At 38.9% G+C, this 18,026-nt stretch overlaps 1 protein-coding gene across 2 annotated transcripts in view; it reads left to right on the top strand.

Moving 5' to 3' along the window:
• Positions 1-18,026, top strand: part of vav3a (vav guanine nucleotide exchange factor 3a) — a 119,412-nt gene that overhangs the window by 83,558 nt on the left and 17,828 nt on the right. For both annotated transcript variants that reach the window (XM_084747057.1, XM_084747056.1), the window contains exons 17-22: positions 2,102-2,193; positions 6,209-6,231; positions 7,683-7,701; positions 12,988-13,118; positions 16,957-17,022; positions 17,700-17,734. In XM_084747057.1, coding sequence (XP_084603183.1) covers positions 2,102-2,193; positions 6,209-6,231; positions 7,683-7,701; positions 12,988-13,118; positions 16,957-17,022; positions 17,700-17,734 — 366 coding nt within the window. The remainder of the gene's footprint in view (positions 1-2,101; positions 2,194-6,208; positions 6,232-7,682; positions 7,702-12,987; positions 13,119-16,956; positions 17,023-17,699; positions 17,735-18,026) is intronic.

The following is an 18,026-nucleotide window of genomic DNA, read 5'->3' as shown; positions in this document are numbered from 1 at the left end:
CACACTAGTGTTAAATTTATTCTTCGCTTACAGTTAAAATTAAACTGAGGTTTTAAATTGATTTATTTTAAGCATGTTTTAAAGTTTGGTGTAACATAATTTTAAGTTAAGCCATGATTAAATTGGATTTAAAAATGAATCCATATTGTTGCAACCCAGCCTTAGTGTACTACTTGGTAGAACGTTATGAAAACACCAGATCTGTTGTGTCTAATCTAATGTAATATCTAGTGTATTGTGCTGGTACTAAAATTAAACACAATCAAATTATAATGATAGCATTTATAAGAACACAGGCCTCGCTGAAGCGTTGTGTCATTAATCAGGAAAGACATTGCATACAAACATTCAGCAAAGTGTCTCGTGGAAGATTTCTTTTTAAGTTTTAAACCTAAAAATATTTCCTTTCATGTGATTTCAGAAGAATTGTGAAGGTTTCATAAGAGTGGTGTCCTACTGGTTTAAGCTCACATGTTCAGACACACTTCCCCTAGTACAACACACACCCTGTGGCTCTGAACTGAGCAAAAAATAATAGTGTACCTGCACTTTAACTTCATGCTAGTTTTCTCAAAGAGGTTAAACAGACAATTAGCTGGAGAGCAGAGCAAAGCAGTCTTTACTTTCATGTCATTTTAATTAGGGCCTCAGAGATGGTTATGTAAATGAAAACAGGGCGACACACTGCTGCTTCCATCTCTGCTTGCATGTGTGCTTGTGTGTGTGTGTGCACATCACTGACACCAGAATGTCAGTGTCTTCCTCTCAGTAGTTTTTTAGATATGAGCTGATTTAGTTTTTTTTTGGTTCTCCACCCACCACACCTGTTTTTCGCTTTGGTGTAAAGTATGAAATTCTGGCTGGTGTCCTAGAGCGGCTGAGTCTGTGAGGTGGAACAGTCTGGTTTTATATTCAGCCTTCAACCTTGGAGACCCCAAGGACTGACCAGTACCTAAACTAAGAAAGCACGGTGGCAGTTTCTGCATCAGCACACTAAAGGCTCTTTTATGCTCAATGTTAGATTTGTATACAGACAGACCTTGTGCCCTCATTTTGTCTGCATCCGTGCACAGTTTATGAAAGTGTACAGACACAAATGAAAAGGAGCAGATCCACCAGTAGTTGTGGGGGCAGTTTAGCAACGTAGCCAGTAGCTCGAGCGACACATGACCACAGGACACAATGAAGAAGTTGAGACTTAGTGATGTATTTACTGGGTGCCATCTACAATGCTTCCTTCGATTTTGCCTCTTCCTCAAGAGCAACATTATTATAGCTTATTATCAAACCTTCAAGGAAGAGAAATGTACTGTTTCCAGACTGTTCTCCTAAAACAGGGGTGTCAAACTCATTTTCACTGAGGGCCACATCAGCATAATGGTTGCCCTCAAAGGGCCAGATGTAACTGTAAGACAGTATAAAGGTAGCTGAATGTAACTAAATGCAATGTAAAATAAATGCAACTACTCCTTAATGTTAAATAACTCTGAATTTTTTACTTACTCAACTTACAAATATTACATATATTTGCATAGATGAAAAAACAAATATGTTTGCTTGTTGCTCTGTTATAACGTAAATCCTTTTAATTTGTCAGGTTATGAAACCCACGTTACTCCATCAATCAACGATCAAACTATCCAAGTGAATAAGGAAAAATAACAAGTTATGACATGTTATTTGCATTCCCATCTTTCTTGAAACAGCCTTACATCTGCATCAATTCTTCTCTTCCTAGACATTTTGGGATCATTGTTCCACTTGTTTGGAAAATGGCATCGATGTGGAAACACTGCAATCTATTGGTGGGATGCCGTCACTTCGCGAGTAACATAATCGGCATGCATTATGGGAAATGTGGTTTATGGTCAATGCACCCTTTTGACTTATTTATTATAAGACAATCAGACCTTTTAAGCTCTCGCGGGCCACATAAAATGACGTGGCGGGCCACATTCGGCCCCATTTGGGCCTTGAGTTTGACGCATGTGTCCTAACATGTCAGAAAAAAGGGAATCTTTTGATTTCAAAATATTGTGTTGCCTTTCTTTGCATTGATGTACTCTTACTACTGTTTGTATCCTATCCTATCTGTGTGCAGGGGCATCTTTAACCAGGGCTACCTGTGCTCCAAGTGTGGTTTAGGTGCCCATAAAGAATGCCTGGGCCGCTTTGGCTGCTGTGGAAAAACAGGTAAGGCACCGCTGCTTTACATGCATGACCAAAGTCTTTCACTTTATTGCACAACCTCATATCAGTCAGTCTGCAACAAGTCAGCAGTCTGTACATAATGTTTCCAAGAGACACATTAAATCTAACTGTATGAACACAACTGCACTTTTATAGCAGTATGAGCATAACAACAGAACAACCTGACATATGAGTGTCTCGTGTGGCTAATTATAGGTATGAGGGAGACTTATTGCACTGTGATTAAAAAAGCCTACACAGTGACATTCTGAAAAGTGGAATTGTGGGAATTAGGAGGTGGGTATGCTCCAAATAAATAAAAACTTTACACATGCCCTTATTTCTCCCAACCAAGGTCATCCAAGTATTGGATCAGTATTGCAGATATTTGTTCAAACGCTCCCCTGCTTCCCTGGGTGGTTTTGACACTTCTGAGCACCTTAAAGGCAATGTCAGTGTGTATCATTGCACCGATCCCCAAAGCTTAATAGTAGTTTTACTGAAGAGTTTTAAGAAACTCCGACTGACTTTTTTATTACGCCCCTGTTGTGTATCTGTCACTCAGCTCCCTGTGCAGGAGCACTGACAGCTCTGAAAGAAATGGAGGGAAAACTTCAGACACGTGGAATGAAAAGAAGGCCTTCAGAAACCAGCTTAGCATGTCCTCTGCATGTGTGTCAGTGTGAGTGTGTGTGTGAGAGAGAAAGAGCGCGGGAAGAGGTGAAAAAACCAGATCCACACTTTTTGTTTGTGGAAGTTCTTTTAGGTCTTGAAAGTGCAGGCTTGTGTTCTCACAGCACACAAAAAAAAACTCTGCAGTGTTTTTAAAAACCAAGCAAGCACAACCAGCACACTCTGCACCCGTGTCCCTGCGTGTCGCAATCGCGCGTGTGTGTATGTGTGTGTTTGTATTCCCCGTGGCAAGCTGCCAGCTCCTGTTGGACCTGGCATCTGTCATGGTGCTATCAGGTCGCAGAGGCAATAACGCCACTGCCAGGCCCACCTGGGCTCGCTGTGTACCTGAGTAGATTTGGGCGACACCAGCGGCGTGAGAGCTGGTGAAGACTGGGATGTCGGTTTGAATTCCCACTCTCATTACTCCGCACAGTGTTCACCCTCTGCTGGTACAGGAAAATGTACCATGTACCAGTAGGTTTTAGAAATCTTAAACTTCAAAAACTCCTAAAAAAGTGTTGCTTAGTTACTTTCAGAGGTGGGAAGTACAAATACTTTGTACTGTACTCAAGTAGTGTTTTCAGGTATCTGTTTATTTGAGTAGTTATTTCTTCTGACAACTTTTTACTTTCACTCCCTACATTTTAACACAAACATTTTTACTAATTTTCAAAATAGGCTTGTTAGGGGAGACCAGGGGCAATCATAACTGGGGACAGTTGTGACCCACTCAATTGCTCTAATTGGAAACTCAGTGCTCAGTAGGATTCTCTCTCTCTGCCTGTGGAAAAGGAGCAGGAAAATTTTTATCTTGGCAGATGTTTTTTTTTTTTTTTCTTAACAAAATAACTGATTTTGAGTTAAGAAGTTACTTTTTGGATGTGCTGAATTTGTCTTCTGTCTAAAGTTTCGATGACTTTACTTAAAACTTTATAATCCAGGGATAAATCTTTAATCAGTTCTGTCCCTGGATCAATAGTTAAAAATTTGCATAGACAAATTATGCTAATGTAGGTTTTGCCTGCTAGCATACAAGATTTTATAATGGGAGCAAGATCAGGGGCAATTGTAATGCTGTTTTACATTGTTTGTCGGTGCCGACAGACTTTTCTTTCAGAAAATGAACCTACTTAACTACTTTAAATGTAAAATTACTTTGAACCCAATAATTAGAGACAAGTTTGAACCATGGGGCCTACTGTATTTGAGATACAATGACAATTGCCCCAACTACTGTTACAGCTGCCCCCACCAAGGGGGGAATTGTAACACTCTGAATTCCTACATTAAATTTAATATTATAGTCTTGTCTGTGAGTAATTAAGGAAGACTTTAAGAAAGTTACAATTGTCCCTGGTCTCCCCTACTTTACTTTTATTGCATTTGAGGGGAATTATTGATCTCTCTCTTGTTTTTTAGCATCATTGTGCACCGCCAATGATTGATGGGACAATAGCACATAGAAAAGAAAATTCCTTGAGGTATCCATCAGTGACTATCACGCACGACAGATTTAACAAGACAAAAATGATCAGTCAGTGAGAGAGGTAACCCTGGAGAAAAAGTGAGGTTCAGTTAGCTTTGCACAGAAGCAGTCTGTAGAAAAAGGCTACTCTTTCCTTTTATACTTTGATTATGAGAGAATGGGGGCAATTTTAATATTTTTGACATTTATATTCATAACTCACAGGCTACTAATTTTGAAATGCAATAATTAATAATACAACTGGTATATTTTCACAGCTAACTTAATGCACTATAACATCAAATTTAATACAGGAAATCAGAGCCAGTGCAGGTGTAATTGGAGTTGGGGGCAATTATAACAATGAAAGAATGATTCATAATAACCCACTGCATCTCAAATAAAAGCACACCTCAAAGTAATCACATTACAGCTGTAGCAAAAGATTTTTTGTAGGCCCTGTGTGGTTCAAATTGTTTTAGATGTCAGAGATCATCCATATTCAAAGCGAAAGTTTATTTATATTTTTGTTGAAGACTTTAATGACATTTAATGATAGAGAATTATGTTTATTTTTTCAGCACAGACAAACAAGGTGTTTACACTGGGCCATGTGGCGTGGGGTTAATGTTAATATAGTGTTACAACTACCCTGATCTTGCTATCATGTTAAACTCATGCATTCTAGCTAGCAACACGTATATTAGCACAGGTTGTTCATGTTAATTTTTAAACAATCCCCTGCATACAAAATTGATGCCAGCTTAAATTCAAAGTCTTCTAAATTTCATACAGCAAAAGAGAAACATTTTACATCCAAAAAGTAACTTTTAGAACTAAAAATATTTTTTTTGTTGTTGAAAACTTCTTTTTTGCACAGAGAGCGAATCCTACTGAGCATGTGCAAAATCATCACTCTAGCTTGTTTATAATGGATGAATTGAGTGTGTCACAGTTACCCCCGTTACAGTTGCCTCTGGTCTCCCCTACATTTCAGAGCCATTACGTTTTGACTTTAACTTGAGTGATGAAGTTGAATCAATACTTCTGGTTTTTACCAAAGTCTATTTTTTACAGAAGCATCTGTGCTGCGTGTACTTTTGCCAACTCTGGTTGCTTCCTTCTTGGTTGCACCACTTTTTGATCATCAACACCAAACTTTATTCACTCAGAAAGCCATCACACTGCTTGCATGAGCAGATTTTGTCAAGACAGCAGCAGAGCTACACAAACAGACAACCACAGTGTAGGGTTGTGTGTGTATGTGTGAGTGAGTATGTGTGTGTTAGAGATAAGCCTTTGTTTACCTGCATTTGTCTCTGTTATCAGCTCCCTCGACAGATGTTTGCGTAACAGGTCAAAGTTCACTTGAGGAACAACAGGCCTGCTGAGAGATGTGTGTGTGTGTGTGTGTGTGTGTGTGTGTGTACAGGTACTGTAGGTACAGGACATATATTTTCTGACAGCTAGCGTGTGTGTGTGAGTGTTGAGGTATGCATGTGTTTATGCAACTCCTCTGTTTGTACAGGTACAGTGTGAGCGTATGTGTGTGTGTGTGTGCCAAGGTGTGCGCTTGTGTGTGTCTAGGGGGTGTAACCCGTCCCTCAGGGAGCCAATGAAAGAAACTGGTGGAGCAAAAACCTCAGGTCTGCCTACCCCCCACCTCTCCACCACCGCCCCCCCACAGCCTCGTTACCTCCTCTATCCCGGCTGTCAGGTAGTGGCAGCACAGCAAAACAAAGCGAACCACGGTCAGACACGAGCGTCCGCCTTCTCCACTAATGAGGGAGTGTTGCCTTGTACCGACAACTGTGTGCAAGTGTTTGCGTGCACCCGCTAACCCGTCATTCACCATGCCTGTTCTCAAACTTCTTTCAGATCCCGGCTCCGTCAGAACTCAGGTGAGCTGCTGCTGTGCCTGTGCGTGCGTGTGTTTGTGTGCGTCCGTGTTGATGTGTATACTGTCTGTCTGTGTTTGCTGTTCGCCTCCTCTCCAAAAGCTTTGCTGCACTTTGAAGACTGCTCTCTCCTGCAGCTATTTGCCAAGGAGACTCCAATTGACTTAACGTGCTGCTGCAGCCTACCTGACGTGGGGAACGAGGATGTTTTTTGCAGATTTACCCTGAGTTGTCTGTGCTGTTTCTCAAACTGCTGTGTGCTTTACTGCTACAATGCTCACAAGTATCCCCAAGCAGGAAATTAGACTGAGTTTACAACAACTTTACTTAAGTAGAATGCCAATAACTGTGGCTGAAACTGCACAAATTATCTCGTCCCATCTGCAGAAACACAGATCTGGGCTGACAGATGTGTCCCTATAAAGACACAATGATTTTCCTATAATTCTTAATAGCAAATGTAATAGTTTCATCAAATCTCAAATAAATTGTGCAAGTTGTGTTACATGTGAGTGCTAATATTGTGTTAATACAACTTAATAAGTGTCAGTTTTCTCAAATGAATTGCCACAACAAAATTTGAAGTTGTTATGATGTTAACTCAAAGAATTCATGCATGCATGCATTTATTTGACTTAATAAACTTAATTTACTTAAATAAATAAGTGATGCTTATAACTGTGGCGAAAGCTGCACAGATTAGTGTAATATAAGTGTGTCTATTGCCCTGAGTTTATTTTGTACTTGGGTACTGTACAATAACTAATGAGAAGTGATATTTGAGCACAAGAAGTGCTCGAATACAAATGCAAAATCCAAACGTCAGAAACTTGTTGACCATCTGCTCTGACGGAATATGCAAAGAATGGCTGAACACAGTGGTAAAAGCCAGAGTAATGATAATGGTACTGTTATTTTGGGTGGAAACACATTAAAATGTCCCATGGACTTCATGCAGTTTTCTTCCCAACCAAAATAAATGTCATAATCTGCAAAAATATCTGTATTTGCCCTTATGAATCAGTTCCATTTAACTGTTTTCTGCACCTTTGAAATATTTCTGCTGCAGTGGGACACAGTAGTTTGCTTGTGGCATCAGTGCATACGATCTGGGTTTTAATATGTTATATAGTGTCATCCATGCCCGGCCCGCTGCATGTGGTCTGTGTATAGGAGATAGCAGACAAGGCTGCAATATTGATTCTGTGTATGCAGAAGTAGAGGGCGACATTAGGCTGTGTGTCTAAATATATATAAGTTTAAGTAATAGTTGATTATGTAGGTTATAAGGTAGTAGAAAAGGATGAAGGTTACACAGCAGTGATTTGTGTGTGGAGAAATTGATGAGTAAAACAAAAAAAAATCTAAATTCCTGTCTACATGTGTGTGTGTTTGTTTGTGTACCTGCCTGTGCCTGCTTCAGTGTGTAACTTTCTCTGTGTCTTTTTTTCCAGGGCAAAGATCGAGATCCAGGTGAGAAATTCAGAACACAACACCAGACACCCTCTTACCTCTTCCTCCACTGTAGTCTGTTTTTCTTTCCTCACTGGAAATGTTTATGTGCATAGAGGCTGCTGCTCCTAAGACAAATGACCAGATTTAGGTAATCCAGGCAACTGCTGAAATGCACAAATACTGTATACTAGTATGCTGCAACTATCAGCTTTAAAAAACATTGCCTAACAAAAAATGCCTGGCCAAGAATTGTTTGTTATATTTTTCTAGAGGATTCTCGCTTAACAAAACAATCTAATTAGCTCTTTGTTAGAATTACAATGATCTTAACAATACTTGAACCTTAACAAATACCGTTTTGGCGTTGTAAGACTTATTTTCATTAATGATTAATTGTTCACTGGATCAGTTCATCTTTAAGTAAAAAAACACAAAAAACAAAAAAAAAACTGTCTGAAAAACAAAGATATTTTATTTATAACAGTTTAAAACAGAGATAAGTAGTAAATGCTCTCATTTTGAGAACCAGGAAATAGTGACAGCGAGCTACACAAATAATAAATTCTCAAAATGGTTAGCCACATTTATAATCACGGGAGGACAGATTATAGATATAAAAATTCTGATTAATAGCGGATTGGTTGCGGGTGGGAAATTGCGGGTGTGTCTTCTAGCAAGAGAGATGCTGTGTGCGCATTCACACACGAGATACAGCAGCACAACTTCACTGATTATTTAAATCCATTTCCTCTGTCATATGTTTTGCGCCTAAAATATTAATGATACTGGCTGCAGGGATGTTACTGCACATGTGGAAAGCAGCCTCTCTTATAAATGATTAAAGAAAACAACAAGGAAAACACACAATAAAGAAATCACTTCAAAAATTTGCACTGTTCAACATAATTTAAAAGACAATAGAACAGTTGCTGGTCTCTAAATTGAAGAAAATAATATGGATGATTTATGTGTGCATGCATTTTAATAAGCTCAGAGTCCTCTGCACATCACTACTAGCCCTTAGTTTTCTGCTAATTGTCTACTTTATTAGCAAATATTTTGTTTAAGGCTGGGTAACATGGACAAAGTCAAATATTACCATAGTGTTGACCAGATACCTGGATATTGATAATACTGTCATTGTGATAATATTGTAGGATAATAATAATAATCATCAGTAATGTGGATATAATGACTAAGTGAGTAAAGACAAATAATACAACATCTTGAACAGCTTTACAACATCCTTTAAAACCAGGAAATGGCAACACTTAAACCATGACAAGATAAAACAGTATCCAAAATCTAAGATGGTATCTAGTCTCATATCACAGTGTCAATATAATATTGATATATGGCACAGCCCAGCTGTTTTATATGTTACAGTAGGATTACTGTGAAATCCTTCTCTTGTTATTGTGGTGCTTTCGATACACGCAAACCCATTATATGGACCAGATCACCTAAGACAGATGCTGTACTTCCTCCATCAGCTTGTTTGTCTGGATTGGCAGTAGGTTTGCATGAATTGCTGCTGGCACGCATCGTGATGTTTTTTTTTTTCCTGGTATCCGAGGTTACCTGGCTAAGAGAGGAAAGTGCACCTGGTAGTTATTGCAACAGCTGAGACTCAGTCTATGACTATGAAAGGCTCATGTTTAAGTTGAATAAAACCTAAACCAGAGTGCATGAAATATCACCTTATATATGTCTGTGTAGTAAATACAGTAAATGCAGCCGTTGCATTTCTGCCCCCTGCCTTCTGCGGCTTCCTGCCTCTCAGTCTTCCTCAAACAGAATATGAATAAGATAGAGCATCCCTCAGCTTGTGTGTGTGTGCGTGTGTGTGTGTGTGCCTACACTACACCGAGGGCCTTTAATCTCTCATAAACCTGGCTTCAACACTCATTTTTCCACCCTCCATCCATTATGCTGCAGAAAATCATTTCTGACTGAAGACGCATTAAAATCAATAGGCATTTGATTGCCCCAGCCCCTGGCGTTTCATAATATTTCGATGCTGCTCTCTTTGTCTGTTTTCAAAGGTGCACTAACACTTGGCTTGTCCTTGTGTGGATAGGAATGCGATTCGTGCCCCCAAGACTCAATTCTCCATGGCCCTGTGTCTTTAGAAGTCCTATTCAGGCGAGCTAGCACATGTCTGCCGGGCTGCCAGCCTCGGCGCTACAGCGCTGACTGGAACAGACCCTGAAAGAGAGAGCAAGGCAGATATAGATGTATTAGCTTTCAATACAATGTTGTTGACTTCTCCATTATTTGCCTTAAGCTTCACCCTTTCTTCATGCTCACACTTGAATTTCTTTCTCTCACATTGTGTTCCTGAACAACGCTATCGCCACACAATGCAGAGAAAGATATGCACATTTCATTTTATTGTGTTGGGCATACAAGATATGAAGTTGGGATTTGTTTGGCATGGGTGGGTGCTTTATAACAGACGTATTATAATTCAATTTAGCTGATTTCTTGGTCAGTAATGGGATCGAAGCTGGCTATTATGTAAAATCAAATAACACAGAGTGAGGTCATTCCAGCAAACAAATCCAGCTGGATTAAAATGTACTTTTAGTACCAGTGCAAACCCTTACTACTATGTAATTTGTTATATTAGTGATTTAACTGGTTATTGCACTGGTGATTGTAGTAAGTGTGGAAAAAGTATGCATGCTATGAGTTAACTAAGAAAAAGGAGGGAAATTGTGAGTAAACTGAAAGAACAAAAACATGATTCCTATAGTTCTTTATTATAAATGTGATTAGGACTGGTTTTCATCAAATCTCAAATAAATTGTTCAGTCACGACCAGGTGCTTTCATATTTTGTTGATAGTTTTGGAGCCCCCTGTGGACAAAATACAACCTCAAAAATAAAATTACCTAAATTAAAATCTCCTCCTGCTTCTTTCTACCTTGCTATGGCATGACTCATAACTTAGCCTGAGAATGTAAACACAGACTTGTTTCATCAGATTTCAAGGAGAATCCGACCCAGTGGCACGCATTAACAGCAATTATACAGAAAGAGCAGGTCTACATAGTTCACATACAGCCATCAGTAATAAACTGAAACAGAGATAAACAGTTAAAATCTCCTAGTCATAGTATTAGGTTGTGTCAGATGTGGGTGTTTATATTGTGGAACAATGGAAATGGTTTAAGTCAATCTGTTTTCGCAAATAAATTGAGCGGCCAGATTGGAAATGTCATAACTGGAATGTAAGAAAAATGCTTTAGTGGCAGAAAACTGAGTAAATTCAAGAGAGTGGCATAAACAAGATGATTTTAAGTTATTTGATTCAGATAAATTCTTGTTGTAAATAAGTTCAAGCGAAATGCTGCATTTGGTATGATTAACTTTACATTACCTTACCATTAAATATTTCAGTAATGTTTACCTAAATGCAGTAAAAATTATAGTTAATACACTTGCATGGTTTAAGTCAATTGGTTTCCTAAAGTCAAAACTAACTCATTCTGGTTTTATAATATATATATGTTTTATATAGAATATAATGTGATTAAATCTTCATAAAGTTCCCCCAGCAGGTAAGAATACATGCTGCAGCAGAAATCAGTGTCCACACTAAAAACACACTTTATCTTTTATCTTTATGCCTGGCAGGTAAGCAGTCATGCAGCAGAGTGCACTGCTGCTTATCTGTGATATGATAAAGTATAATAGGTCAGAATTATTTGGAGGGGCAGAACACTGGTGACAAGGGGTGTATTTGTGTGTGTGTGTACACATGTATACTCCCTCTCATTACCACCTGTAATGGGGCCATGAATAGTTTAGTAGACCAAAGACACACCTTTAGAATGACAAACATGCTCCTTTCTGACCTGAGGTCACACAGTACATGTATACACAGGCACACACAGAGGCAGGGACTGAAGAATCAAGCCAAAGTCTAAGAGACGGATTTAGACTTCTGTTTTTTATATTTGTTGTCTCCTCATACCGGTGTTGATTTTGAGAGATTTGACAAGATTTTTTTTCTCTTTCTTGTTTTGTTTTAGTCAAGATGTAGTCAGTGTTTTTTCATCTTCATTTTCTCAGACAGTTTCAGGATACTAAAATGGATTTTGCTAAAGGATATTTTCCTGACTATAAAAAACTCCAGTGAGAAGTAAGCATACCTCCAGCATCATGTTTCACTCAGTCAAACTCAGTAAAAATGTGTAAACTGCGTTGTTAAGGCAGACGGGCATTATCTGTGAAACATCACATTTGTTCACTTTACATGGAGCTGAAACTAATACAGAATTATGTTAAATGTTTACTGAATGGTTTGCCTCGTAGCTCAGTTGGTAGAGCAACGGCACGGCACTGTGGGCTCTACTTTGAACTATACTAACATTAAATGTAGTCCTAAAAGGGAATTAACATACATGTTATCGAAACAATCAGCCTACTGATATTTACCATGGCAGACTCAGCGGGATGGTGTGTCTTCAGGTGTCTTTTTTCCCTGCGGATTTTTAATCCTTAAGGCGCTCCTTCCTCATTAGGAATTCAGTCGTTCTTTCGTTTTAAGAGAAAAACTGTCCACGGGTCGTCTCTCCTCTTTCTTCTCTTTTCTTCCTACTTGACAGACTGCAGGTGAAGATGAGGCACGTGCTTTTTAAGCTAGCTACTCTGCTGTGCCAAGGAGCTCAGCTTTGCTCTCAGTTTTACCCCTTGTGTAGTGACTGCAGTTAGGATTTGAGACGGCTGATTGTTGTGATCTAACTTTGACTGTCCACCCGAACAGAACCAATTAGTTTGTCTCGTCTTTGTCAGGGAATAATGAACATGAGATTTCGGCGTAATTTTGGTTGTCAGTATTTTTTAAATTTACTTTATCACCACAATTTAGTCACAATGCATAACAAAAAAACATGAAATATAAAGTAGATCATTACAAATATGAATCAAACATAATTCATATCACAGAAAATTGTCAGCATCAATATTCAATTCTAATTTATATTATAATAATGTATTTCATAATATGTAAAAGCAAAGAACAAAACAGTATATAAAAAAGGTAAAATACTATTTTTGGCGCAGTGTAGCTTTCTTAAATGTTTATTGTACAGTGAATATTAATGAGGCAGATTCATTTAATTGAAACACATCTGCTTTGGTTGACTGTTTTATTGCAGAATAATGAGTTCAGCCTGCTTTGAGGCTCCTATTTATTTTATTCTGACTCTGACTATAGTGCTGTTTCAGCTGTGTTCATACTCCATGAAGTCCTGTTGCAAACAGCATGTAGAACTGACTGCATCCCTCTTGCAGGTCTGCCCAAGATGCTGGTAATCAGGAACTACTTCGGTGCGCCGAGCCCCACGTCTGGTCCCGCACTCAGCATCCAGACGGGTGACATCATCGAATTAATCTGCGCCGACCTTCACAGCCCCTGGTGGCAGGTCAGAGGTCACACTATCTCTTAATCACATATATCACAACCCTGAAAAAATGGACCTACTGTATTTAAATCTCTCATTTCCTCCACCGTCAGTCCATCTAACCCTCATCCTGACCTCATTTCTGTAACAGGGTTAGAATGACGTATCAGTTAGACAGCTCTGCTTTTTCATTATAAGTCAGATGTGGTATAGTCAGCAATGTCCACTTTTTATTATGTGGATTTTGAATGAATGAATGAACTTTATCTATGTAGCACCTTTCATGCACAGGATACTGTTCAAAGAGCTTTACAGTTCAGCAGCAAATAAAAACACAAAAACACCAAAATAAACAAGTTTTTAAAATCATACACAAGATTGAAGGGAGAAAAATTACATCACTATTTATAAAATTGAATGAACAGTTTCTTTGATCCCCAAAAGTTTTAGTGATGACCTTGGGAATAGGTAGAAGAGCAGCAGTGGAGGATCTTATGGTTTGTGGAGGATCATAAGGTGATGCTGAGGTTCAAGCTGCAAGGCTGTTTATTGCCTGACAAACTAAAAGAAGGACTTTAAATTCAGTTCTAAAAGATAGAGGGAGCCTAGGGTTGGTTGCCTAGAACGAAATTACATTATCTCTCCAAGACGGCGAGAAACAAAAGCGTGAACAAGCATCTTACAATGTTGTGCAAATGATAAAAGACAATAAAATTACGGTCAGAAACTAAAATCATACAAAGGTCTCTCACTTGTGGTCTTGTATGCGAGGACAGATATTCCAGTTTAGCGAGAACAACTAGGAGGCCAACTAGGAGGATCTCAGTCTTATCTTTGTTTAGCTTTAAGCTCTTGCTCATCCAGATATTTTTGTTTTTGCATGTGGGCTCACAGACATATACATCTGTGTGTTGTCAGCATAGCTGTTGAAATTGACAGATTATTGATCCAGGTGGCAGCCTAAATATTGAGAGCAGCAAAGGTCCTAGGACACTGCCTCGGGGCACACCATTGTTTGCTGCTTCTGACATGGTTTTTCTTTCCACAAATATATGATTGAAACCAGCTCAGTGCTGTATTAGAGAGACCAGCCCATTTTTCAAGATGACTAAGCAAAAGTTTGGTCAGTGGTGCTTATGTCCAGTTAAAGATATACAGGATGTAGACATCGTACTGTAAGTTGGAGATTTCACACCTCTGACTGTATAAAAATAGCCTTCCGGTTGTATTTCTGAAGTTCTTGCGAACAAGCTGCATGTTAAAATAGAAATCTTAGTAACATGTACACACCCACGGACGTTTATACACACAGAACAGGACGTCTTATAAGGAAATTAAACTCCCACACTCTGGAAATGTTTGTTTGCTTTATGCAAGCAATTACAGTAATGTGACAACACGTGATTTAAACCTCACGGAAGGAGGAAAACATCTGAGCAGTTTTCTGTAAATCTGATGCATTGTGGTGAAGCAGTCGCTCACTGAGGCTGAATTAAAGTCATCATGATAATTATAATGAGATTTTGCCCAAGGCCTCACAAAGGGCATTGTATCGACACATGGTTGTATGAACAGACATGTAATGAGGAAACCAACAAATCTCACCATACTTAATACAAAACAGATGAAATAGATAAAAAAAAAATTCAATTAACCTCACAGGAGCTTAACCAGAGGCAGCTACAGCCCCAAAGTTAGCAAACATTCAATATCCATCACCTTTGTAGCCAGCAGACCATAATCAGTTCTGTTCAGGGGGTGCGTGACAAATAGAATCGATCACTGTAATTTCATTTCATTCAACAGCAACCATCTGTTTACTCTGTCAATGTTACCAGCTATAATCATTATCACACTCGTAGCAAGGATGCAGCAGAAAGCAAGGCTCTCTACAAGGACTGATAAAATGTCCTGAGGTGGCAGGGACCCGGCAGCTGATGGCCATGAAACCATCCAAATGGGCTTAGCTGCTAGTGTGCTTACCTGTTCCTCTGAGATTATGGCTGCATCTGAAAACACGGCCATCAAACCCCAGAGTGCAAAACATGGGTGGTCTTGGACCCCTTAATTAACCCTTACAATCCTAGGGGGGGGAGGAATCAATTAAATCAGTTTACAGACAGTGGATTGGTGCTTTTATGACTTTAAAAACAATTTGGCTGCACGTAAACAAGTCCACATGCAAAATGTTAGTGCTCATTTATCTAACAAACAGAATTGTTTAATCTCAAAGCTGATAAAAAACGATTTCTCATGACCTCTCAGTATAAACTGTGAGTCTTTGGAGCAGCTCTCCGGTGTGATAAAAAGGTCAGTGGCTGTTAAATCCTGGTGTCATGTCAGAAGATTTGGATGATTTATTAATGAAGGAGCCATGTGGTGTTTCCAGACGAACTTGTTGGCAGAGCAGGCTCTCCTCAGCTGCTACAAGTCAACATAATCCGAGGTTACTTTTTGCCTCTGCATGAATCTTATTTACCTAACCCAGTTTTATATATGTGCACTTATTTTGATCACTTATTTATAATTCCTTAGACCGTTGAGCTCCCCTGTAGCTCAGAGCACAGTCGAATAGCCTAGGTCAGATTGTGAGACTGTTTTGCTTGAAGTTATCATTATAAAGTAAATGTTGTTTGCACAGTGTCATGAATGTAGAATAAGATTTTTTTCAGAAAAAACATGTCTGGATTATAGACTAAATTATAGCCTTTTTTCTTAATATTCTTACAATATTCTCACCCCGATGCCAAACCCTGTTGGTGCCAAGCAATAGTGTTGTTCAAACTATGTTATTACTATGATTAAAAGTTTTCCAGTAGTGTTTGCTGCCCTGTTGTGTGGCCCACTGCACATCTGCAGGAGTGTTTCTCCTTCTGGCCCCATTGGTGCATCCCCACTCTGCTTATACACTTTGGATTAGGATGATGTCATGCAAATGAGAATAACTCTTTTTTTCACTCTTGAAAAGTTATACAAATACAAATAAAAACACCAGAGTTGATTTAGAGAAAAACACAGGTAACAGCTTTTTCAGATGAGGAGGTTGATTATTTGCAAAACTGAACTCTTGCAAGACAGGAGGTCAAAACAAAAAGCATAACATGTACTTAATGTTTGTTTAAAGATGGTATCTGTGCATTGCATTGGAATTTGGACATACAGTACTGTAAAATGGCAGACATTAAATACTGCACAGGAAATGTAAGTATGGATTTAGACCATGTAAAATGAAGATAGGACCCTAATAAAATAACAAAAGCAAATATGTAAAGACAAACACTCTATTAAGAACTTTTAAATGCAGTATAATAGCATTAATTTTCCACACAGTGTCGTACTGTGTCCATTTAAGAAACTCTGATTCTTTTGTTTACCCCTCAAGATATTAGTGAATACATTAGTGTGGTTGTGGTACAACAATAATTTCATATGAATGTAGCTGTAAAAATGGACAAAACTCTTAATCTCAATTATTTTTTAGCCTCAGTTTCCCATTTAAATAAATGTCCCATATAACTCATATATTTTGACAGTGCTCAGAACAAAAACAGCGTCATCAACCCACAGCGAATGAGTGAGTCAGAAGAAGATAACCACGCTACGGCCTCCGGAAAACCCCTATTCATATGGACCATGTTTCCCCTGTGTTGATATATCCAGGCGCTTAGCTTAAAGAGTCATCACCACGGGAGGAATAAGGAACTCATCCTCCTTCCCTCTTCCTGCCAGCCATTATTTCAACAATAGTTAACTAGGCCTGTAAATTTACACCGCTCTGTGTTGCAAGCTAATTGTTCCTGAATTATGGAGACAGAGCCAGCCAGATGTACATAATGCAATTATCTCTCTGTGGTTTCAGGGCAAAATCCTGTCGACGAAAGAGGTTGGCTTCTTTCCAAGCGATGCTGTGAAGCCTTGCCCATGTGTAAGCAGCATTTCCTTTTACTACTTCACTACATTAGGGCCTGTTGTAGCGTTTGGTTACATGTATTCACCAGCAGTTCAGTGATATGAGGATGGCTGAGAAGCTCTTTTACCTGGCATTAGATAAGAAACAGCCAATGGGTTTTTATGCTCCGGGCACAAGGAACTTGTCTTATGAGATAAAGGTGGTTTACTGTCTAATTCACTTTATCAATAAGAAGCAAAGAACAAAATGATATCTTATAAGGAACAAGCAATGTTGTATATTGTGCAAACTGCACTGGCAAGCTGAGAGGGAGGAGGAATGGTTTTTATTGACTTCTCTGTGTATTTCAATTGCTTGTTTTTGTTCTGCGCGTGTTTAAATCTCTCCACCACTGGATTGTCATGTTCCATTTGATAAAATGAAATTCACACCATGTCCAGCTGCTTCAGGAATATGAGCCTCCCCATAGATAACAAGCTGTTATCACCATGTCTACACTGTTGTAAAGATAAGAAGAGCATTAAGCTGTTTTATTGGGGTTGTACAGTGTAGAAGCACCTGCTTTATAGAAAACAGTGCTGCAGAACTGTCGCCAAGTACGAGATTTTACTGTAGTGTTATATTGAGGCTGGATGAGGGCAGGCTTGATGAAAATAACAAAAACACATGTCTGCTTTTGCTCTTTGCTCCAGGTCCCGAAGCCTGTCGATTACTCCACTCAACCTTGGTATGCTCACCGAACATCTATTTCAGTCTGAATGTGTTAAAGCAAAGAAGGCCAAAGTCTTAACTCATGCTAAAGAAAAAAAGCATCAGAGTTTTATTGGACAGAACAAACCACAGCAAAGTGTAAATACATTAAACAGCTGCACAAAATATTCTTGTTTTGCCCTTATTCCAAAAAAGATAATATTCCCATTAAGCTGTCCACATGGCTAATGAAAATGAATATTACACCAATATCCCCATATACATGCAGTTGTGCCATGACATATATTCTATGGCACACCCAAAAAGTC

The sequence above is a fragment of the Lutjanus erythropterus genome, chromosome 21, assembly GCF_056507025.1.
Source record: "Lutjanus erythropterus isolate fLutEry1 chromosome 21, fLutEry1.hap2, whole genome shotgun sequence".
In the NCBI taxonomy this organism is placed as follows: domain Eukaryota; kingdom Metazoa; phylum Chordata; class Actinopteri; order Lutjaniformes; family Lutjanidae; genus Lutjanus; species Lutjanus erythropterus.
The sequence above is the reverse complement of the archived record's forward strand: the minus strand, read 5'-3'. Positions and strand labels throughout refer to the sequence as shown.